Genomic DNA, 26370 nt, shown 5'->3' with positions numbered 1-26370 from the left:
CGATGCCATAAACAACCAGTGTTGCTTCATGTAAAGTGGTTAGTGTATGTTTTATTATGCCATACAGTGTACATTGTCTTATACAATATTTATGTTTAACCATTAATGTAATTGTACCCCTGAAAATGACTGTTGGTATATTTGTCACTTGGGTGCAATAACTCCCATCCTGCTCACGTTTAAAGAGCGACTGCCTCGTGCATCAAACATTACTGCCAGAGCGGCCTCGTGGTGACGAAGTGACCCTGACGTATATTAGCACAAGTAAAGGGTTTATCCTCTAAGAGGCTCAGGAGAACAAGGATTGAAACCCCACAGCCAGATTCGATGTAGGCCGCAGCTTCGCCTGAAGGAGCGATGGAGAGGAGAGGGAAGAAGTAGAAAAGATGAGAGTCGCAGACAGAAGAGGTGTGTACAGCAGGAGCTGAGGTGTAAAGACACGTCTGTTCTCTGGAGGTTGATCAGAGCAGTAGCCCTGATTGGGGCGATGCAATGCCAGAGAGGCAGGTTATCTATCAGCTGCGCTCACTTCACTGCATGGCTATCTGTTCTGTGAGTCTCCTGCCTTCCTCCACAGCTCACCACCGCCTTCCTGCCTTTATTTTCTCTCTCTTTCCTCTGTTTGTGGCAGAGGAAAGCCATACATCATTCATTCAAATTTTCCCATTTGTGTATGCTTTGCTCACCTTTGATATATTGCTGGATCTGCTTGCTGAGTGACCCAGAGGCTTTTCATTCTGTAAAAGAAGAAGAAAAAAAAAACATTCAGAAACAAAAAACATAAGCTTTCTCCAATCTGCACACTGGCATATGCCCCATAATTACTATCTGTCACACTTATAATGAATAGTGCTTTGCGAGAACTAGCTGCTTGACGTCAACACATAATTCACATTTGTCCTTTTGAAACAGAGCAGCCATTTTCAGGAAATGTACTGTAGGAATGAAAACTCAAACAGACAGGGTTAAAGGAATAAAGTTGTGCGTATAATATAATATAAAGAAATCTTGATAGAAGATATAGCGGACATAGGAAGGACTGATGGTTTGTCTCCTTCTAATGAGCACAGCAAAGCTACATTTCTCTGCAGCTCAAGGGTCCCCAAGCTTCAGCTGTTTGGCATCTTAAGTTGGTAAATCAACTTCTTCTGGCACAAGACGAAAGGAGTACAAGCTGATTACATAACACATCCTTCCAAACTCCAAATCAAATGGTGTCACAATATTTGTATCATTACTCGAGGAGCGAGACAGGCCAACACTTCCAGCGTTCAGCACAGTCAAGTTCTGTTTTGAGCCCGTAATGATCCTCGATTCCCACTCAGTGTTCTCGGTTCTCAGCAGAGACTCAGATAAACAGCCACTGGGGTGTTGTGCTGCATTCAGTGTTGCTATTCAAGCCTTGCGTGGTTCCTTAATAAGTAATCAATCATAGTTACATAATGCCGAGTTCACACAGGGTTTGACAGGGCTGTGGCACTTTGGACACAAACCAATCTTTGCAAAGGGAAATCAGCTCTTTGGGGAGAGTTTTTTTTTAAAACTTTATATGCACACAGAGGCACAGACGGATTAAACTGTTAGGGTGCAAAAATCTGCTGTTGGGGTCTCCATTGACCTCCACATCCTCCCAACTTCAGTGCTTTGTGTATGTATCCTGTGGCACCCCAGCTCCCATCAAGTATTGTGCACATAGTAGACCAGCTTTAATGTATGTGCAGAGACCCAGAAATAACCAGTACTGCTGGAATAATACAAATAGTGTCAAATAGTGTGTGGTAATTTGATTTAACTTATTTCAGATATGCACTAGGGGAGCATAATAGAAATTTTAAAAGTTGATAATCTACTTAAGTGTCAGAAATCAAGAAATTTGCAATTAATCAAGTGACCAAAAGTGACACGCAGCAAACACTGCAACACTCACCTTCTTATCAAAAAGTTTTTAATTTTGTAAGTGAATAAACTTTAACAAATCAGCTTGTTTCAAGTATTTCCTAAAATGAAATACAAATGTTCTCAGTTCTGGTGCAGTGATGCACTCAAGATATAGAAACTAATTTTTAAACAAGAATAAGAGTCTACAGCCATGCATGCTGCTCTGTTAGGTTGCACTTTGGCACAGCGGTGCTTTGACCTAAATGCCAACATCAGCATGCTAACATGCTCACCATGACAATGCAAACATGCTGATGTTTAGCAGGTAGAATGCTTACCATGTTAGTTTAGCGTGATAGCATGTGAAAATGTGCTAATTAGCACTAAACACAAAGTACAGCTGAAGCTGATGGGATGTCATCAGTTTTGCATATTTGGTCATAAACCAAAGTATTGGATGAACTGAAATTCTAACCTGATGGTTCCACTACATGGAAAGTTAAGGCATCATCAATGTTTATAAAATTCATCCTGACAGGAACATAAATTTTGAAATTTCAGTGCAATCCAATCCAAAAATTGTCTAGACATTTCACAAAAAACTAAAATATCAACCACATGCTGGCACTGGAGTAAAAGTCAGAGAATAACCAAAGTCAGTTGGTTTCATCCTCTCGGGACTATCAATGTCTGATCAAAAATTTCACTGCAATCCATTGAGTAGGTGTTGAGATATTTCAGTCTGGATCCAAGTGTGGACAGAGTGACAGACTGACTGACATTGCTATGGCTAAAAATAATTAAAACAAGTCGATTTCTATTGGAACCAACTTGAAATATTGTTCTGCAGTAGGAGATTTTTTCACTTGTTTTAACAGAATAAGTTTTTTAAGGATAATAATAGACTGAATTGATAATAAGAGGGAGATGTTTGCAGGGAACTAGAGACTTTTGGGGCCCCTGGGAGGCTGTCATAAAGTGGCTGCTACATCCATGTATAGAAGGATGACATAAATATCTCCCCTCCCCGTACCTTTGTAGATATAACTGCAAAGAGAGGCAAGATGTAAGTCTAAAACTGTACCGGTGGATTAAAATGAAGCACTTCTCCTCCTCCATCCCCATGTCATTACCTCTTCAATGTCTTCAATACAGTGTCACAGAATGGTAAATACAGCTCTCAATGGGTGCAATTTGTGCAGAAAATCAATTGTCAGATTGCCGACAGGGATAAAAATTCAGTTTTACACAGGGATAACTGGCAGTGCAAAAGAATAGAACAAATTGATGAACCTGGCCCTTAATCCTGCCTTCTTGGCCAATATGCAGTAACAAGCGAATATGCCTGGACTGAGGGTTTCTGGGAAATAACAAGGCCACAAATGGACCAATGACTTTTATAGACAGCAGAGATTAGTGCAGAAAGAGAAGCTGAAGATGGATGACGAAGGATGAGAAGGGAAGTGGATCAACACCATGTTTCCTCTCTGTCTTTCTAACCCAATTTCTTTAAAAATCCACTCTCCCAAACTGTGTTACCTACAAGGTCTGCGAGTCACCTTCACTGCCACCATGACTGTAGACTATAAAAGGCCTTATTCTCTGGACTCATGCATAATTCTGATAAAAAAGAGTTCAGGTTTCACAGTTCACTGTGTCTGTCTCTCTCCACCTCCTCCGAGGGTCTGTTAGCAGCCCCAGCCTTTGATAGCACAACTTTCAGACCAGACTCTGAAGACTCAAGCCTGTAAGAAAGGAAGCTTAGGAGGAGTATGGGAGAGGAGGAGAGGTCATATTCAGAGGGATCGTTGTGTCTTTCAGGGCTGCCACTCTGTTCTCGGGCCACAGGGGAGGAGGGCTCAGTTCTCTTTTATGCAAGAATCTCAAAAGATAAAACCGTTGTGAATTTAATTTAATTTTTGCCTCTTTGAAATGAGTATTCCTCACAAAGTTTCTATTCTCAACAGAACTTTTTACAGAGTTAGAGTCGAATCCACCATCTGTGCCGTCTTTGATGAAGATGTTACAGATTGCAGGGTGCCATGGTGGCCTAAGGGTTAAAGCACTGACCGTGAACTGCAATGTTCAAAGTTCTCGTTCAGCTGGGGATCTTTGTTGCATGTCATTCCCCATCACTCTCTTCACTCGTTTTCTGTCATCTCTACTGTCAGCCATCCAATGAACACATTAAATGCCCCCCAAAAATAAAAAGACAGGCTGTAGATTATACTGGGTGATATACAGGCTAGAACTGAAATTATCCAGTCCGTTTTAATCTCATAGTCAATTCAGAACAATTTTAATAATTGATTAATCACTTTTTATCATTTAATCAAGCAAAATGACAAATATTTGCTGGTCCCAGCTATACCATGTTAATCGTGATGGCCACTTCTTTCTACTTTTCATGGACTAAACAAATACATTTTGGATAAATTGATGAATTGAAAAGACTGTCATAGGGCTGCAATTATAACTGATTATTTTCACTATCAAATAATTTAACAATTATTTTCTCAATTAATCGTTTTGGCTATAAAATGTCAGGAAATATCCATTACAGTTTCCCACAGCCCAAGGTGAAAAAAAAAAACATTAAAAGAAGTGGACACCAGCTAATTTCTGGCATTTTTTCTTAAAAAATGATAGATGCCGATTGATTTTCTATGAACTGACTAATCGATTAATTGTTATAGGTTTAGACTGTCAACAGATTCATCCTTGATGATGAATGAAAATGATCGTTAGGCATGTCCATCAGATCTACATGACAGTTTGGACAAGTTACTGTATATATAATGATATCTATAGATTATATCTGATTATAAATGCAAACACCGACTTTAACCACAATAAATGTAAATGCATGCAGGATAGAGTAAAATATGAAATATTAATGAAATAAGGTTGTAGTCCTGATTTAAAACTGTGAACAGGGCCATGAAAAGCCAAAGGTAAAGCTTTCTTATTTTGTTGACAGATTCCATATTAGCGAGAGACATCTTGCTACCAGATGCTTCCTCTGGGTTTCTGCACCATTTCACACCAGCCTCACAGCAGAATATAAAGACAGGTTTGTGTTTGAGGTCAGCAGCTTCTCAGAATACAAACCTGAGACCTACAGTCAGACAGGCTGGTTACGGCACCATCTGTGCTAGCCTACCAGCAACAATCCCAACACAGAAATGAAATGAGTCTCAAATGGGATTTCACACGATAGGTCAAAGTCTCAAATGAGAAAAGCTTGCAACCTTTCACCTTCTTTGTTTTTATCATGAGAGATCTAGACAATTTGAAAATGAACAGACAGGGTGAGGACAGGTTTATCGAGTGTCATGTGAGCTGGACAAAAATGAATCTGCCCTTCAATACTTTTGTGTTTGATTATCAGTCTGTTATGTATGCATGTACACACATTCAAGATGCTTTTGTGCTTACTTTTGAAGTGTTTTTGTTGTTGTTGTATCTATTTTCCCCAACACCCTTAATCCATTTTGACTCCTCTTCATTTCCCAGAATGTTTTTTCAACATCCCTCAGAGAACTTGCCTGGACTCGCTGCATCTGCTCTCCAGTGGAGAGAGTGATAGTGATTGTGACACTCATAGAAATAGTAACGGCAAAATACTTTGTTTTTCCATCTGTGAAGAAGCAGCACTAGTGCAGCTTAGGTACAACTCACCAAGTCTTGTAGCTGAGAGGAATTATCAGTGGAAAATCAACAGATTATCAGATCTCATCATTGGAGGCAACGTGATGCAGCAAGCAGAACATTTCTTTCGCCTAGAGATCACTTGCAGTATTTTATGTTTCTATTTCTAAATGGTTTTACAACTTGCTTCAAGCTGCAGGCTTTGGAAAAGGAAAAGCATCAACTTCCTTCAAGTCACAGCAGAGACATAATCAACAAACAACTAAATCTTCCTCTGCCTCAGAGCCACTCCAGCTTCACAATCCACTCTAATAACAAAACAACCTGTGTTTCAGGGGTTAATGCAACCACATAGAGTGAGAAAACTGCTCTTTTGGACCAGTTATTGGTGGGATCTGTGAAAGCATCTTCATTCAGCATGCCAGGAGTCATAAAAGAGCCTGGCCAAGGACAGTTTGAAACATGAATATTGATTCAGGGCTATGAAGGGTATTTTAACAAACGCCTTGGCAAATGGCCTCAAATATAAACTAATAATTTTTCTGCGTTCAGCAAAAGCTGTATATACAGTGAATGCAAAACGGATTTCTACTGAACTCTAAAACATGTTTAGGGACATTAGTTGGCCCCTTTCTGAGATATATTCCAACAATAAGCAGCAACTTGCTGTGTGTCCCAAACACTGAAGGAGGTTTGTTTTATGTGGCAGTTACTCTGTTGAAAAAGGGCCAAAGAATACAGTCCATCATCTCTTGTTACATATCCCTGACATCGTAACAAGGCGTGGAGGGAGTGACCCCAGAGATGGTAGGAAAAAGAGACGGAGGGCGAAACATAAAGTAAGTGACAGAGAAGCCAAATGAATGATGGCTATCAGACAGTTGTAATGAGGTGAGTGTCGAAGGAATTAAATCAGTTCAATTAATGGACAGAGAGGGATATCTGTGTGCGTGTGTGCGTGTGTGTGTGAGTGAGGTTTATTGGAATCAGCTTTCCACATCGCTCTTTCCCCATCTTGTTCTTTCTCTGTAAATTCATTACATGTCTAAGTGACCTCTGCAAGCTGTTGAACTTTTCCTTTCAACAGAAGCTGTATAATTTCCTAATCATCACAGTTCAATGACAAGCAGCTTCACCTTCACCTCTGTCTTTGTCAGCTTAAACAGCCACGAGGGCTGGTCGGTGTGTTTATCCTTTCCTTGTGCATATAAGTTTTTACCACTGAGGAAAACACTAAGTACAACATTCAGGTACTGCTAGTACTGGAAAGCTTATTTGAATATGAACATGTAATGCATGTATCAACAGATTAGACTCGTATTTTCTGTCAGTGCATGTTACAGTAGACAACTGAAACCTTAGAAATACTGTATGTCTTCCTGCGTTTAAACCAGTCTGGCAGTGTGATAAATCATTGAAACATTATTATTATTATCACAAACTCTAATTGTTTTATATAGGCGGACAAACCCCAAAAGGGTTTTAAAAGGTTAAAAAAAAGATATAAAAACACAAAAAACTGGATATAGAGGTATTGAAAAACACAAAAACTGATGAACAGTATTCATTAAAATGTATGTTAATAGCAAGAAGAATCATCATCTGACACAGCCATGAATGAAATATTACATTCCCCAAACTCATGAAATTCATATATTTATTTATATGCACAGTTGAGACTGAAGTCTCCCTGTATGTTGCATACTCAAAACATTATCATGTTCTGAAGCAACTTACATGGTGCAGAGAACTTTATATTGAATACTTTTGGTGCTGTGAGAGAAGTGTGCGTTCTAAAATTGTTAAGCAGATGAAGGCAGAGTCGACATCATGTCAGCTTTCACTTGGCATGAAACCATTAAAAGGCTTTACATTGCACGGCAGATTTCACTTTCAGACCGCTTGCAGCATTTTACGTGGTCTGGTGTCAGTAAAACACAAACATATGCATGGATGCTCTCAGCACACGCACGCATGCATCTTTAATTCCAGACGTGAATGTCACTTTTAAATGAGCATTGTGATAACAACGGTTATGAAAATGACTTCTAAGCCGACAATAACACACTAAAGCAGACCACCATAACCCCACTTTGTTTCCAGTGAAATAACAATAAAGCTAAAGACAAACAGACATCGGACTGACAGGTGAAACAGGAAAGCTTATGGATCTGCAGGTATGACAACAGAAACAGTGGGTTTAGCCTGTGGCAGACTGCACAGGGCAGTGTTTACATCTGAATAGCTTTCCCTGACATAAACGGCATAAGCATAATATGATCTGCTTAGGGCTGATCATTCTGCCAAACGCAGATCTAAAATGAGGCCTGTGTTTTTTTTAAACGCACAAGTTGCTGCAGATAAGCCGACACAAGATTTCCTTCCCAGACGGAGATAACTGAGATTCCTCTGTGTAGCCTCGGCTCCAAAGAGACATCTCTCTCCAATCACATAAATCAAATACCAGCAATGTCAAATAGGCCATTATAAACGCACACCCATAGCCTGAAAATACAGCTGACATGCACAAACATGCACACTATTACATTCATTTGAGTAAACAACGTATTGACTGGCCCCTCCTTGCTGAGAGGTCATGGTCGCGTCCCTGCAGCAAAAGTAATATCAAACGAGGGCCATCAGGAAAGGAAGTTGGCCCTTATGTGGTTTCCTGTCCCTGTCAATGTCCGGCAGCCACTTAAGGAGGAAATGCGAGGGGGCAGCTGGGCAGGAGAGCAGAACCAGATGAGAAATCTCAACTATGCACAGTAACAACAATCGGTGGAGAGCTCGGCTGACCGCAGACTTCTAACCAGAGCTGGGATAACTGTGTCTGGGGGAAAAAGGAGATGGACATCATGCTATACAGAGAGGTCATGCAATTTAGAGGGAAAAACAGAAAAACCACCTATTTGACATTCTAGTTTCCTACAAAGCAGTTTAATCATTTGTCTCGCATGGCAATGAGTCTTATTTGAGGGTATATTCTTTCCTTTACACAACAGAGGCTAAACAAAACAAGGCCATAGCTCAGCAAAACTACAGCACCACAGTGTCAGCCCGCGGCATCTGTGTGTGTGTGTGTAACTGCATCGTAAAACCACATCAAACTGAGGAAGCCTGTAAAGTGAGACTGCAGGAAACACCACCAGACTGTGTGTTTCTGCTTTTGCATGTGTTTGTGCATGGATGAGAACGTCTGTCTGCGCTCTCATCAGCAGGATGTGAGCTTGCGGTTTCCCCCTACTCATCCTCATCCTCCTGCTCTATCCGTCGTTCATCTCTCTTCATCTCGGGAATAATTACATCAGTATGTCCAAACAGGATATGGTAGAGGAGAGACAGTGACCATTACATTCAGCGCAGAATGATCCGACAAGACTATATGGCAGTATTGTAGAGTCTCATCGAGTCTCACAGTAACAGTCATGAGAACTACAGTGAGAAGCAGATCTGACAAAGAAAGTACCAGAGATCGGTCCTAGGGGGAGAAGATGAAGGAAAAGTGAAATATGACAAAGTAGCAGCAGGGGGTGATTGCTCTATAAAGAAAGCAAGACATCCAAAGATATGGTGAAGTTTTTTGTGACTCTGCAGTGAAACCGCATTTCCTCATTAGCTGTACTGCAGGTCGTACTCTTCCACAAGACACGAGTCATTATTTATGACTTGTGTGAAGAAGTCAAGCTACAGATAATTAGTTTAGCGCAGTGCCTCCTAATTAGCTGTGTTAGTGTGTGAACCCTCAGTCCCCTTGTGATATAATCCCTCAATCACACAACCGCAGAAACAAAGAAATGCTAACAGAAACCAAAAGGTCGACTGAGCAAAGAAAAGAGAAATGTTGACCATAACTCATTGTAAAGGAGAAGTATAAACTACAAATTCTGTGGAACTTAAAAGTTAAAAAGAGTCTCTATCGCTGACTCTAAAAACAGCGTCCGATAACAGCTTGAGGCCCAAGCCCACCGAACAGCTTCTTTATAGCTACCAGCACTAAGCAGCTGCTTAGAGAAGCATTAGCTCTGACCCCCACTGGGAATATGAAAACACTATCTGAAGTGTAGGAACATTTGAAACAAGTTTCTCTCTCTCCCCCTCCTCTTTTTATTTCATTTCAGCATCCAGCATGCTGAATACTAACTGAGCACTCAGTTCTCGGCACTGTCGAATGTTAAAACCACGCTCAGGGGCTCTTTCCAAGGAAAACAAGAAGCAGCAGATGAAGACTGTTGCAGAGTACCCAACTTATGATTGCAACCATCTTAGTGTTGCAGGAAAACCACATCATAAACTCCAAAACACCTGTGAGCACAGTACCCTCTGTCACTGTCCTCATCTCATCTTTCTTCTCTCTTCTTCCTTATTTCTCTTTCTATACCTTCCTCCCCTCTACAACAGGTTTTAAGCCCTGCAATGACATGTGACTACATTAATCTCCCCACCCCACCCTCCCCCCCAGCTGCAGATTTGACACAAAGCTCTGTGATTTGGTGCATCAGTCGATGATGTGATATGCTAAGCCATGGACCGAGATGGGGGGGGGGGGATATATTTATATCAGATCACTCTGTCACCGAGGCCTTGTATGTTTGTCTGCAGGTTTTGCATGCATCTATTAGCAAACAATTATGCTCCCCACCAGGACCACAGCAGCAGCACACTGCAGGAGTTGCTGCCTCTCTTTTTGCACTTTCACACTAAAAGTGCAGTTAGGTGCCAGAGCACGTGAAAGAGGAGAAAATTCAAACTCAAGATGGCAGAGCAGAGGGGTTAGTGAGTTCATGTGTACTGAATCAGACCGTATCTGGTGTTTTACAGTGTCTTGTATCTTTGAAATACAATTTATCGCCAAACACAGTGGCAGCACACAAATAGCCTGAAGACATTACTGCGCAAAACAGTGATTATTTAAAAAAAGAAAGCATACAACTATGCAAACTGGAGTCGACTCAAGATGACAATGCTTATGGGAAGTTTAGGTTCACATTTGTGAGTCATATACAGTATGCTCTGCACCCCCCACTCATCCTGAACAAAGGGCAGGGGCAGAGGAGAAAGTGGGTCAACCTTTAACACTGTTGAGGTGGCAGATGCTTGTCTGAACCACACAAACAAACAGTGCCGTCATGCATGCACGTCCAGACACATGCACTGACTGTAAAACTACACACAGGGTGCAGAGTCCTTGAGAGACAGCGCTGATGGCATGAAAACGCACACGGAAACAAAAAGACGAGCAAAGCAAACATAATGCACCCACACACATCAACACATCCATAACCCCCCACCATTACTCTAACACTGCCACTTCTGCTTGACAGGATGTACAGACGGACCATTTCTGACTGTCTCTGTTCATTTTGCTCCCCATTTATCCACTCCTCTCTGTCCCTCTCATACACAGACGCACACACATAAATAGACAAAAACCACACATTCCTGGCAACTCTTTCATCTCCCTGCTACTGCAGCAGAAGCGCTCTGCCATCACCACGGAGACAGAAGGCCTCACCATAACAACCGCTGAATGGAAACTACGTTGAGCCCTCTCTCCTTTTATTATCACTGTGCTTTCTCTGCATAGTGTAATCGACTATGCATCTAGATGTGGTGTAAAAACTACGATTTTTTTTTTAAACAGGGTATATAGCATATATACACCCCTGAGTGGAGGCTGCAGCAGTGAAAATGATCACAACAATGACGACGTCGACATCAGCACCATCAACATAAACAACACAGGGACAAACATCCACAACAGCAACACAGCGAGAACAAGAATCTGTACCTGAATCTTCATTTTCCAACAGGAATTCATGTCTGGATCCTGAAGCCACCTCACCTCTCCTTCACACACACACACATTCAATCATGCACACACTCACCCACACACACCCTCACGCAGACAATGGTTCCTTAGGGAGGTTACATGCCCCCTCTGTAAATCCTCGAGGTGAGCCAAGACGGAGAGAGAGAGAGAGAGAGAGAGAGAGAGAGAAAGATGGAGAGGCAAATACGGAAGTGGAGCCGCAGCAACAATGTCAGCCGTCGCCGTGGCGACTGCAGCAGCACAGTGCGGAAACAAAGACAGACAGAGGAAAAGATAGGGAGGGAGAGAGATGGCAGAGGGAGAACAAGCGGCTGCCCTACATTTTCTGCACACACACACACACACATACAAACACAGAGGCAGAGCTGCTGCTTGTTCGGGCTTGCTCTCCCCTCTCAGCTGCACACACACACACAAACACACAAATACACACACACACAGAGCCAATCCGGTACTGTAATCCCATTGGCCAAGCTACCACTTCCTCCAGCTGATCCTGATGAGAGGTGGGGGAGGGGCAAACTGTTGTTGAATCATTCATGAGAGGGAGGTGGTGTCCTTTAAATAGACTCCAACGCTCTGCACACTAGGCTTAACCTTAAAGTACCTCCCCCCCTAACCTTACATGAGCCTGTCCGCTTCACACCACCACGCACACACACACACACACACACACACACACACACACACAAAGCCTCCTCCCTCTGAATCTCTGACTGTTTTAAAACAAACAGTCAGCCACCAAAATCTCTTGTAAACCACCATCATTGTCCGCCAATCAGAAAGACAGTTACTCCCGGCTCCACCAATCCCCAGCAGGCACAGAGGGATGCGATGTGGAGCAAAGATGACAGAGGGTAATTTATTACACACATCCTCACAGCTGTATTCAAGGGCAAAGCTACAACACTGCACATCATTCAAATACTGAACAAGCTGAGGCCCATTAATAAACACAAAGCAATGAAGCCTTTTAGCTAGGATTCACTTACCATGACGATGCTGGTTTGGTGAAAAAATAAGCCAATAAAAAGCAAGATTGCTGTCAACTTTGTGATGGATAGGGAAGCCAGCTATGGAGGTCAGATTTAAACAAAGAAACACCAAACTTGATGTAATTGCGAAACACTAAATCCACTAACAGAGGTTAAACACACAAACCTGCTAAAATCCCCTTGCACATATCCTCATACGTGCACAGGCATGTAAAGAATCCCATAAATCCCATAGGACTCAACTGTGGGCTACTGCAGAGTAAATTTATACATGAGTATCTTTTAAGCAAATGTTGACAGATTTTGTGTCAGCGACAGTCAGAGAGAAAGAGTTTAACAGCCAAAGACAGAGATGAAACGCTACATCTGTTCTCTGTCTACACACCGAGGACAGATCAGGTCCTTTCCATTGGATAATGAGCTGAGCAGCACTTCCATTGAGTAACAGTGTTTAAATGGCTTTGGACTCTGAATACAGTCTTACAGCAGGTCCACTGGCAAGATCCGTGGACTTTGTTCAACTAACACAACAAAGAGATTTTACATTTCAACACGACATGAGAAACTCATTATTGGTCAATTCTGAACATTTGTTAAATGCCAATGTTTTTTGTTGTTTTTTTAAAAATTGAGCTAAATGCTAATGTCAGCATGCTAACATGCCCACAATAACAATGCAAACATGCTGAAGTTTAACAGGTGTAATTTTTACCATTTTTATTATCTTAGTTTAGTATGTTAGCATACAAACATTTGCTAATTAGCACTAGACACACAGTACAGCCGAGGCTGATGGAAATGTTATTAGTCTTGCTGTTATTTGGGTCATAAACCAAAATATGTGACAAAACTGAAAATGTGTTCTGATGATGGCACTGAATGAAATGAGGATAAAAGTTATTACAATTCATCCTTTGCGGACAATGAATGTCTGTACAAAATTTCAATCCATTCAATGGTTGTTAAGATCTTTCAGTCCGGACCAAAGAGGTGAACCTGACAGATAAACTTTCATCCCTACAGCCATGACGCTGGCATGGCTAAAAAGGCAAACTAAGGGCTTCTGCATGACATCCACCACTCTCGCTCCATAGGGCATACTACTTCCTGCATTGGCATCAAACATTGGCACTGGAAGTAAATTATGAGGTGCCAAATCATCTAATATAAATGTAATTTTATGGGATACTGGGCTGCAATAACAACAGGCATATCACCGTCTTTATATACACCTGTTTGCAGACAGAAAAATTCTCCACTGAAACTGTTCTGGTATTTGATCATACTGTTTTCTCTCTTGTAGTTCAACACTGAATAAGGAGTCCTTATAAGCAAAATGAGAGCGGGTACAAATTTCAGCAGTTTCTAGTTTGTACAGTGTGAAATTAGAGTGCGGAGGTTTGTATGATGACATTTCTAAAAGTGATGATGATGCATCTAATTTACAGCACATTAACACAATGTCTCCAATCCTGTCACTTAATACTTGCATGTTTTCAAGACAAACGGATACGATTCAACCGTTAAACCTCTAGGGAAGAAAGCAGGACAAATAAGAAAAGATTGTTAAGCAAAGGTGAGAGAAGGCTACCGCTACAGATGATGCAAGTGTAGCTTTCCAATCGCTCAGCCAGCTAACAGCCCTGTCACATCAACAAAACATAAGAAACAGGTGATCTTTCAGCTCAGGTTGACAGCAGCACTGCAGGGCTTTCTAATGTAAATGCTACGGAAAAAGACAGGTTCAATAGAGTTGAATGAGGAGTATAGAACAGTGGTTGGACTGATTATAGCCCCTGTCAAAAAATAGAAATCATAGCTTGTGTGAGATGTATAACAGCATGATCGAGTATAAGGCAGGAAAGCGGAGACATGCAAGTGTAAATCAGGGACCCAAGAGGAGATGAAATGTTGGGGAGTTGGATGGAGGAGTAAAGAAAGAAATTTAAAGCAAAATGGGAAGGGACAGAGGGAAACAGAAAGTGGAAAGGGAGAACTCTTGACAGTTTGATTTCTACTGAACGAGAAACACATCAGATATCCCACTAGGCGTGAAATTGAGCCGTAATAGCCTTTTAAGTTCATATTCAAATACAGTCATGCATACTGATAACTACTACACTACAGCTTGTCTGCCTACTGCACGTTTCAATCAAATCTACCTCAAATTAAGAGAAAGAGACAAGGGGAGAGATTTAAATGAAAAAAGGGGAGATGGTCCGTAAGAAAAATAAAAGAAAAACTCTTCAGAAATTATTTCTAGTTATTTTTCCTTGCTTAATATTCTGTAAAATGTTGAATAACTGCACAGGACTCCTTTGCTACTTATCTGCTGTAACTGTATGCAATGCTTTGATCTGGAGCTTTGCCTTTCATTTACATATCTCTGTGTAATGCAGCGGAGGATGGTTTCTGAGCCTCGTGCATTCATGAGACATAATCTTCAGACCAAAATACACAAGCACAGACATTAAGTGGGCTGTCAGTGCTGCGGCACAACCACTGCACAATGCCATTTATTCAACGTCCCAAAATAACTAGCGGCTGACTGTAGCGGCTTTATTGATTTGTAGCTCTCCACTCTACCCACTGTTCTCTTGCCCCGTATCTCGCCATCTTTTCAATTTTGACACCCAATGGAGCAAATCTATCTCAATCTGTGAAAGCCGATGGAGATTTGCGGAAAAGGGTTACGGCTGTGAGCACACGTGAGTGTCAGCACTGTGGTCAGGTGAAGGGGAGGCAAATACGCTAAAGCGACCTCTTTCTGAGAGCCACACTCTCACGGGTTATTTATGGCCAGGCTGCGAGGCTGGCGACACAACCGTGGAGTGTGTCAGAATGCACCTGATAGCTGCATTCAACACACAAACGTTCACACTGGTGACAAGATGACGCACATGTAAACAGTAACTGAAGTCAAGGGAGGGAATGGGAGTTAAATTAAGATGATAGCAGACTGCACTAATTATAATCTCAATTTGACACCAACAACTAATTTTCAAATCCAAAAATGCAGAGGTGAAATGAAAGGGTACGTTTTAGGATGCACTTAAGATTTAACACTGGTTCTCTTAAAAAAAAAAAAAAAAAAAAAGAAAAAAAAAAAGGTTGAAATCTTCAAATATGTACAAGAAAGCAAATTTCAGGCACTCACGCTATAGGACAAAACACAATGTGGATGTAATCATAAAAAAGCCTTTGTAACTTAGATGATTTATTCATGAGACATCTATTGCATGTCTGCCTTCCTCCATTACCCTTCCTGACTTTTCTTCTTTTCTTTCAAGTTTTTTTTTTTTGGAGTGTTTCCAAATCAAAAGGATAGAGGGCGTGGTATGCTGTATAGATTTTAAAGATCTCTGAGGCAATTTTGTGATTTTAGGATTTATAAATATAACTAAATTGACTTGAATTGAACAGGTGAGTGAAAATGGGTGGCATTCCCCCGAACTCACAAATCAAAACACTGATAGAAAACAAGACCAACAGAAAATATCCAGAAGTGCTAAAGTCAAGGGCAGCCGGACTTCCTTTAGATTCTTGAAGACATTTACACCTCTCATCTAAAAGGTTGCCTAGTTGCTCTTGACATCTGGATATACGATGACCTGGATGACTTAGAATCGTCACAACGGAAAACAATATATTTAAAAATGTACAAAAGCAATCAAACATGTACTGTATTATGCCTGAAAAACAAGGGTGGATCACCAACCAGGCAAAGCAGGCAACAGCCCAAGGAGCCCAGACAGAGGGGTCCTTAAAAGCCCCAGTTTCACTGCATGTCAAATGGTTTTGGTAATTTGATTAACTGCAAAATTTGGTGTTCTGCATTATTAGTTTTCTGGCAATGTCTCGCAGAGGGACCCGTGTCAAAATGTATTTTAAAGAGCTTTATTACTTTAGTTTATTTGCTTCCATGATGCATATTCCTAAAAAGGTTAGGATTGTGTTTAATCAACTTACCACAATTTCACACAAATTGAAGTTTGACTCCAGCACAGGAACGCTGGTTGCACTGGATGTAATAGGAACTTGGAAGCAACGGGTACACATTGCACAGAGGACATTAGGTGGCGAGTCAGTACGTTTTTTTCCCTCCTCTAACAAGTTGCCAAGGTGAAAAAAAACATGCATGAATTGTTCTGTGTTAAAATGTTTGTTTCATAAAAAGGGTCTGAAATCAGTTTCATCATCTGTTACTTGTTTTTATGCATGCTTGAACTTTGTTTGTTTGATTGTGGAGAGTCTGTAATGGTTTGCACAAAATATTTCATGTCACCATTGACAGTCCGCACAAGTTATTGTATTTTGTATCGGGATTCAAAGTCTGAGCTGCCACATTGACGTCAGGCATGTTACATTTTCTCAACCAATCTGTCCACTCTGATGGAAATATGAACACAGTGTTCTTCTCTGAGCGTGTAATCTGTAAACGTCAGCCGTGATGCCGAGTCTTTTCACGATCTCCTGGTGTTTTCCCAGCTGCAGACTTCAGTACAGAGCAGGAAAGCTCTGTATCACTAATGAGTGACTCACTGTTATGGAACAGAGAATAACAGACTGTACTAAGAAATACTGTGATAGACAGGGTTGCACTGTCTAAGTACTGTACAACAGAGCAGAGACTACATGTGTCTGTGCTTTAATATCTGTTAATGAGAGCCAACTGAGCAAAAAGACAATAACTACTGAATTATCCAATTCAAAAGCAAGGCCACAGTTACAGGCCAATTTAAACCAGAGTACACTAGAATAATACATTCATCTAAATATTCATATTTAATAAATTGCTTCAACATTAAAATGTACAAGCAGGCTTGGATCTCATCACCAGACAATAACACACAGACACACACTAGGGATGTGCTAGTATCAAATTTTTATGCTACATCCCTCTATTAGTGCTAAAATATAGTTAAATTACTACACACTGTTATCGCCGAATTTTATACACTGAACAATGGTCTTTACACAGTTTAAACATTTTAACAAGAGTAGGTTGTTCAAAGCTTCAGACAGTTGGCTGGAAATCACTTTAAATGCAGCCGAGTGTCTCTTAGATTCAACGCACCTATTAATATTTTGGAAATCCATGAATTTTTCCACATGAAATTGATTTCTGGAGTGCAAGAGCTTTGTAGTAAGTATTATTTGCTTGGTGTTAACAGTTAACTTATTTTTTAAAAGGCAGAGAAATTTGTAAATGCACACAGAATATAATAAAAGTTATACTGGGCTCTTAAAGACCACTTGTGGCTGAACACAATCAACTGCTTGTGAAGGCAGGAGAGCTGCTCTGTGTTCATGGTTTCTTCTGAAAACAATGATAATCACGATAATGACGGTAATGGAAATGGTTGGTGGTATTGATACTGTCAGAATGTTTATAGTAGAAACAGTGTACCAGCACATCTCTAACACACACACACACACACACACAGTGTCGTAGAGAGGAGGCAAGTGGAAAGTTAAGAATTATTTGCTTTTTTATTCAACAAGGCTAATCTAGAAGGTATTGTTAGACAGGAAAAGAAATGCAACAGATGTAACATGTGGAAGGCGTCTCACTGAAGCTAACCATGAATGAATGAGTGAGTGAAGGTGCAAATGAGCAAAGACTTTCTGGATCATGATGGGTTTTCATGATCAAGAAAAACCAGTATAAAAAAAACAATACAAACTCTTTCGAAATTCAGGGAATTTTTCAAGATAACACACACACAGAAGTTTCACTCTTACACATCTGGAACCTGCACAAGCACAGGTGACGATCTGTATTTACTTTCATTTTGACTCAGAGACAAATGTTTGAAATGACTCATGTGAAAATCATGTTTATTTAGAAAGTTGTCGGAGGTTCATTTTTTTAAAATATATTTTTAAGGGCATTTTTGTGCCTCTATTATACAGTAGCGATAAAGGAGAAAGTTAACAGGAAATGAAGGGGAGAGAGAGATGGGGGAACTGTAACCGAACCGCAGACATTGTGGTCATGTGGTGTGTGTCTTAACCAGTAGGATATCAGGGTCCATTGTAGGAGGTTCACTTTGAGCGAGTCCTCAATTCCCTTAATCTATATAACAGAGCTGGTGAATGCAAAGTTAGCATGACCCATAGAGCCAAATGGCCACATTTATAATTAAGACAGACTGAAATAAACCAGAATTATACTTTAAGGCCTTGCTCAAAGGAACGTCAGTGGTGGTAATGAAGGAGCAGCGAGGGCTCTTTTATTTCCCCTAACAAGGGGATCTAACCTTTAGAGAAACGCGCCGTATTTAATATCAATTTGGAGGTTAAAGCACCACAGCCTGATGGTCAAGCCATAAAACACTGATCTTGGGCTCTTTAATGATTTTCTCACAGGGAGTGGACGTGCTGGCTCATGTTTGTTATTTTAACATTCACCACCATCCACGCACATATACACATATTAAACACATACACATCATATTAAAGCCAGCAGCCACATGGCCCTCTCTTGACTTCCACCAGCGTCTGGGTTAATTAGCTATCAGAAAAGGGGGGAAAAAAATCCGACGACTGCAGCTTTTCCTGTGTAGACTTAATCAGGGACTCTATCAGTATCCACATCAGCACCTGAGACGAGTGATAACCGTCTAAATGAGAAGTGTTTCGCCGGTGCATTAGGGTCTATAAGCAGCACAGGACGACAGCAGCAGCTGGCAACAGACGTAGATCCTGCGTAACACTTTCATCAGGCTGGATCAATGAATCCTAAATACTTCTCAAGTTGCAGAGGAGTGCTACTAAGTATGATGAAAATCTCCCTCACTTAATTAAACCTCCACAGTATGCATGCGTACGCTTGATGAGGAGTCATCAGAGCTATTGAGATGCAGACAGCAGCACAGAGCTACGATGCCAGGGCTCATTGTGCTTCTCAACTCTCGACCTGGCTGACCTGATGTCTCTGGCGTCAGACAATTAGTCTGACCGCGGCTCGGATGAACAGAATTGGCTAAAACACCAGCACAGACATCCAGGAAATGTCTAAAAACACTTACACATCAACATAAAGAGACCCACAGTTAAAACCAAATGACCACACTGTTTCCGAATTCTTCTTACTAACAGAAGAGAAGTACCGGTAATTACAGTAGCTGCAGTCTTTGAAGTAAAATCAATGGGCAGGCTGGCTCAAGTTTTAGCTCCGTCTCCTATAAACATCAGCTGCCTGATGAAAGTAATTAAGATTGCTATCATGTCTCTCAAATAAGAGGGTAGCATAAACAGTTTTAAAGGCCAGCTTTGCTTTTTATTTTCCTAGACCTTTTTCAGCCTTTGCAGTAAAGTAGAATGAAGGTTTTTTTTCAAAGGATGTGTGGACATGATTGATAAACTTAATCCACCAACCGTAGATCTTTAATCTGTGCTGAAAATTCGTTATCCATGTGCACCACTGCAGGAATGACCTCAGCATATTATTTATAATAAATAAAAAAAAAACACTAATGCATCCCCCTCCCCAGTATGTGCCTCACTCCCATTTGGCGATTGTCCACTTGCTATGGCATCACCAATCATCACCTGCTGGTAAACAGATGGCGCCCCATCACTGACCCTGGACAGGTGGAGAAGTCTGCATTGAAAATATACTGATTAGGGTATTTTTAAAAACACATTCACATACTCAGAATGCATGATATCCTCCTTCCACCTTATCAGTGCTTTTACCTTTCCCTCCTTCAAAGATCTGATCAGGATTTCTCGGTTGTACGCAGCCTCCCTGCAGGATGAGAACCCTCAGTGGGAGACTCCTGGCAGACAAACACGCCTGAGGTTACAAAGCTACTTCTCCTGCATCTAAACCTTCCATCCCCATCTTCACCGATGACCAGACATGACCCTCACTGGAAACATATTCACCTACGATGCCTCCGAGACCATGTTTACATACAGACAGCACTGATACTATGTTGAAACAGCACAAGGCTGAACTTCTTTACCTCTGATCTAGCTGTGCAGAAAACCAACATGCATCTACACACATATCCAAAACTACACAAAGAGGAAGTATAAATAATTCCTCTATGTCCTACCATCAGAAGACAGCATCTTCAGAGATGTGTTGTTTTACCAGTGAACAAAAGACTACAGTAAACAGAAGCTCCTCAGACAGTTTCCTTTCTTTCTAACTCATGTCTCCGTCTCTCTCAACAGCTTGTTTGTAGCATTAGATGCTTTAATGTTCTGTATACCAGTGGGATGCAACTCTACCCACTCCTCTACTCTACAGCTACCTGAGGCAAGTAACCTTGGATTTACACACCCTCCCACCTCCAAGCCCTAATGATTGATGAAGGATGGAGCAATGAATCTGTCCTACACTTCCCACACTACAATTCTCCACCCACCTACTCCAATCACCATTTTAAAAAGAAAAAAGGTCTAACTCATTTGGTTTCCAGGTAAATGCGGTCCACAGCAGCAGCAATTTGCATTTAAAAGCTGTTCATCTTGCATGCCTCATGCCTACAATTCACTGAAAGATGCATTTGCATTTTGAATGCCTGAAAATGCTCAAACCCAAAAGCTAAAAATTTCATTTTAAAAAAAGTGGAAATCAGGAAGCTAATTTTTTTTTTTTTTTTTTTTTTTTTTTGGATCTAATGAGCTGGATCTTCTATCATTTGTCTCTAATTACAAGAAATGAGAAGATACATTCAAGTTCACAAAGTTTAAAGGAGATAAGAGGACACATTTAGGACAAATCTATCTTGGGAATGTACTGCAGATATTAAATCAAACCGATTTGGAGGCAGGCTGCAATCTAGTTATACCCAGTATCAGGGAGATAAAACACAGAGTCTTGTGGTTCATTAACAGGCAGTTCCAGGTTGAAATCTACTGGTCTCGCAGGGACAGCCTAATCTCAGCTCAGATACACTGTTTGCTCTACTGCCCCCTGCTGACATGGTCCTGCACATGCCCTCAATTTAAAACAATGAGAGAAACTTTTCATGGGCACAAAGCACGTTTGAAGCAAGAGTGAAGTTTTTTTTTGAGTCTGTTAATTCCTAATAACTTCCTAAGTACTTCTTGAAAGTTTTCAGGAGAGAACGATGTAATTTGGTACTAATGATACGGAAAATAGAGAAAGTTCTGAGACTTATTAGTTATTTTGGTCAGTTTAGTTAGTTGTGTAAGTTGTTAAATATCCTTGAAAGAATTGCTACATTTAAAGTCAATATTTACTCATCATTCATTTAATATTGGAAACTATATTCTTCACATATGTTGAATTGTTTTCTGCATATTCAACAGACCTGCTGGGCACTAAAAGACTTTAAAGTTATCCTATCTTTGCATTTAATTTGAATTAATTGACTGCAAGTACACCAACTGAACACTGTCTCTACTTTGCCTATAATTACTTCCACATTATGTAGTTCTCTCAAGAAATTATCAAGAATTTAAGGACTGTGCAATAATGTGTCACCAAAAGAAGAACAGCACTTACAGTAAAAACCAGAACAGTGCAACGCAATGACTAATGTGATTCAGGCATTTCAACATAATCAGTGGTTTTTGGTGACTCATGCTGAATTATCTGCAGGATATGAGATTTGACAGTCCTCTCCTACCAGTGACTTCAGATACCTTCACCTCAAGGTAACAGGACTCATCATTCTCTTACGTTGCAATCTCAAGCAGAACATTTGCAACGTCACATCCCCAATGACGCCTCCACTGAGGCTTAACGTAGCCGCTCACATCCTTCCACCTTGTTATCACGCTTGTCACCTCCACCGTGATCCCTGGATTGACAGCCGACAAGGTGTTGGCTCCTACATGCTAGCTAGCCCACGACTCATCCACATGTTTGCCAAATTTGTCTCCATATGGCTGAAGCTCCTACAACATCGCTCAGGATTGTTCGGTGCCACATGCCACAGCTGTGAAGGGCTCACAATGAGGCCGCAGCAAGCTGCTGTGACTTGCTTCAGATCATTTTTATGACACTACAAGGCAGCACAACAACTGAGAAGCACATCATGGTGTGGAACAAAACAGAGCCAGATTTGAAGCCACACAATGCTGTATTTACATGCCACACGTTTTGAATGACTCCAAACTCCTCCCCGGAGGGTTGTTTCCACTGTTACAGCGGCAATGTCACACTCCAAAAACGCTGTGCACTATGACTGGCGCTGCTCACATTAAGTAGAAGGGAGCGCAGAGCTGAGGCTTACATGCAGCGCTGAATGAGCTGGTTCCCCAGGACATAGAGGTTGTCTCTGTGAAAGAAAACTGCACAGCACATCAAACCGTAACTATTAGGCCTCACATTTTCAGAAATGATCCACTTCACCTCAGGTTAGATGGAAAGAGACAGAGAGAAAGATGGAGTAAAGGTGTGCAGAGAGCAGACTGCATTTTACAGCTGGTCTTTTGAAGTGATAAGCATGAAGTCAAAATCCCATCGCTCCCAGTCAGCCTGCACTCCAACCTTCACTTTTTTTCCCCTCAATTTCCATCTCCCGATGCTGCCATCTGAAATATAGTCTGCTATTCCCTGTCCTCTACTTTCTCTTCCTCTCTACATTTCATCTTCATTTTCCAACAACCCTCCATTTACTCAAACCTCCTTCCAATCGCTGCTCCAATCTCCCTCCATCCTGTCAATATTTGTCCGGTCAGCTCTCCGTCTTTAAATAAATATCGCTAAAAAGCTGTGTTTCCACATGAAATGGGATGGAAATCAGCTCTCCAAGAGGGAGCAGATGGTGATACTTTCCTGATGACATCTTTTGGCATTTACAGCAATTCTCCACTGCTTGTTCCATCCCTCCCTCTTGCATCACACTCGAGGCCCTACAGGTTCAACTGCCTTTTTGTAAAGTTTAGAGCCTCGTGTGCTGCTCATGAGCTGCTCAGTCAAAAAGTGTTAACACAGTGAAGTAATTGGCAACTGCCTATACACACAGGAACTGACTCTGACTGGGTGCTGCTCTGCTCCAAAAAATTTATTATTCCCATTCCTGTGTAAATCACTTGATGGTGATCACATATTCATTGCACTTGGATAAGAATGGTTGTGATGCACATTTCAGAGATATGGGCATCTATTTAGGAACTTTGAGATTTCTAGGGGAGAAAGGCATCATCCAGCTAAAAACAAAGATATGAAATGTCCCCAGGAAAGAAAAGTAATCATGTTTTTTATAGAAACAGCATCTTTTGCATTTTCATTCATACTAAGTGCCCATTTTTCTGCAGCTAGAGTTTCAGCTGTTTGTTCAGCTGAGTAATCCTGCTCCCTGGGAGATCACCAGCAGTCTATAAGTTTTGTATTCAGTCAGTGGTTGTTCCAGTGGACAATAAAGGAGGAACACATTGGATTCTCTTCCATCAGCCACTAATACACTATTGTCCTCGCTCAAATCTGTCTCATCACAGATATTTGTCTGCAATTTTGTTTTGCGGTTTCAGCTTTCAATCATGTGGCTGGATTTCTACGTGTATGTGTGCACGTTGGATGACACACACACATTTACACGCTGTGAGCACGCTAAACAGGTCTGCTGCCAATTGAAGAGAAAAATCTTTTTCCCTGATCTGCACACTTCCTGTGTGCAGCTGACAGAAATGTGGAAGAGTTGTGTGTCGACTCCCATAAACATACAAATTAAAATAAGTAAATAAATTAGAAAAAACACAGACTTAAGTCTCAAGTGTCCACTTGACAAGCGGCAGTTTACGTCACGGTTGACTGAATATATGCTTTGAAGATATTGCTCAACATGCGTTGGTTTAACAGATTCATATTGTGCCAGTGACCTCGGAGCGTAGAGACCAGTATGTTCTCACAACATCAACATCCAAACACTTTTCTTTCCCAAGACACTGAGTAACTGCAACCCAGGCCTCAACTTGTTTGGTAGTCAACACCGAAACAAACAATAGGAACATATGCAAGTGTGTACAAAGCATTCCCGAAACATTAGTGCTAATATAAGCAGTGTGTGTGCTTGTGTGTTCATGCCAAAACAGCAATTATAGTCAATTTCTTGTTCTTTAACATTAAACTGGATAATGGCAGAGATGGAGTTTGTTCCTTGAAAACTTATGAGAAGAGACCTTGTGATGTGAATTGAAAAGGTACAAAAACAACACTGGTTTAGGTATCGGCTCAATAAAGTCCTTGGGAGATGGTTTCCATGGTGATGACACTTTCTCTCTGTCTGCTTGTCCCCCATGCTCATCCTGTCTCAGTGGTCTGAGATTTTCACATTTCACATATAGCACCATCGTAATCTATTAGCAAGCCCAAGGGAGGCCACAGCCCTGAAAGAGATATGGGGGGGCGGGCAGGGGTGTGTTCGTGCATACAAGCATTCAAAAGACACAGCCGGATTGCTGTCACCCCTGGCAGGGTGACCTGAGGCAACGGATAATGGAGAAGATATCAGCCTCCTTGAGCCTGTGTGGAAGGTGCTGTGGGTTCAAATAAACACATCAATCAAAATGATGGAGGACTGACAGCGAGTATCCACACCTACAGATCTTACAAATAGGCTTCACCTCCATTTCACAAAGACATTCTTCTGATTCAGGTTGCTTTTGCAAAGGCTTGAGACCTGCAATAAGGGACACTAGTTTAAATGGCGGATGATATCAGTCCTCGGAGAGCCCACTACCTGAATACTCATTGAAGCAGCAAAGCGAGGAACCGCAGCGTTCCTGGCACATACTGCATTTGACAGCTCTGACACAAGCAAAGCTGAGGCATGTCTGTGGCTAACAGCAGACTGGTTCTCCTCGTTCTGCCTCTGCTGCTTCAGCCCCGCCAATAGTGCTCTTACTCACAGACTTTGCTCGGTTTCTAAGGCAACAACATGCTCTTCTCTCGCTCTCGCTTCCTTCATGCTGTTTACAAAAGAACCATAATTGTGCTCTCTTTCACCTTGTCTTTTTGTTCTCTCACCTAACTCCTCTCTCCATGCTTGTTCGGTGCGCTCTACCCGCACTCAATTTCTCCTCTCGGTAGACGGAGGTGAATGTCAAGGCTGGGCCGCAGTCCTCCGCGCTCTGCAGTGCTCAGTGAACGCCTCATCAGGAGACCAGGTGCTAAAGCATTCATGCAACTGTACCATCCACAGGCCGAAGAGGGATAAAATGAGCACTGTGCACACAATTTCATGGATTCAAGAGTAGCTTATGACCTGTGTTGCATGTCATCCTGACTCTCGCTGCCTATTTACTTCATCTGTGACTCTCTTTTCTTTAACTGATCCAGTGGTGCGTAACTGGAAAAACAGCACATTCGCCTCCCAGGGTCGGGATGCCATATTTGTCTCAAACTATACCTGTAATAGCCATTCATGTACATAAAAACTGAAAGAAGTGACATGCAGATACAGTAAATTTTATTTTTTATAGATTTGTATATTTTTTGTTGAGACATTTCCTGTGAGCCTGCTGAAGATGAATTATGAGGTTTTAAGAGGCTCCAGGCTTTAAGCTGCTAGACATTTCCAAGCAACAAATATCTGGTACTCTACTCTGCCTATGGGAGCTCTTTGTGAACGTTGTTTCTTTTAAAGATAACAAGAACATATTCTCCCCCAAGTAAAGCAAAACTGGGAAAAAAGTAGCAGATCTGTCCATTGATTAAGTGCTCTTGATGCACAGTAGCCCCTCATCTTTGATTCTGATTAACAAAGCGGATGGATTTCTATTGATCTGTCCATCATTTGATTCATAGATGCATAACTGAAAGAAATATGATGTGGGATGAAAGCTAATTTGGCTTCTATGACAACCTTATACAACTTAAGTTACTAATTAACACAGATGGAGATCAGACCAGCACAAGCAAGCGAGCAACATACAGTATATTCTCGAGGATCATCATTTAAAGGGAAAAAACATTATGTATTGTTTACATATACAGTACATGCAGGCAATTATAGAGAAGGATGTCCCCGATCTAGATCATTTAATATTATCTGCCAATACCATGTTCTCCTTCTATATATA

The 26370-nt window shown here is 41.3% G+C and overlaps 1 protein-coding gene across 5 annotated transcripts in view; it reads right to left on the bottom strand.

The window, feature by feature from the left end:
- LOC137197048 (E3 ubiquitin-protein ligase MARCHF8-like) overlaps window positions 1-26370 on the bottom strand; it is a 78482-nt gene that overhangs the window by 24910 nt on the left and 27202 nt on the right. For 4 of the 5 annotated variants that reach the window (XM_067610133.1, XM_067610129.1, XM_067610130.1 and 1 more), the window contains exon 3: window positions 687-737. In XM_067610133.1, coding sequence (XP_067466234.1) covers window positions 687-737 — 51 coding nt within the window. Of the gene's footprint in view, window positions 1-686; window positions 738-11320; window positions 11763-26370 lie in introns of those variants that run through there. The other variant, XM_067610132.1, reaches the window with a different exon arrangement.

Source organism: Thunnus thynnus, chromosome 14, assembly GCF_963924715.1.
Source record: "Thunnus thynnus chromosome 14, fThuThy2.1, whole genome shotgun sequence".
In the NCBI taxonomy this organism is placed as follows: Eukaryota; Metazoa; Chordata; class Actinopteri; order Scombriformes; family Scombridae; genus Thunnus; species Thunnus thynnus.
The sequence above is the reverse complement of the archived record's forward strand: the minus strand, read 5'-3'. Positions and strand labels throughout refer to the sequence as shown.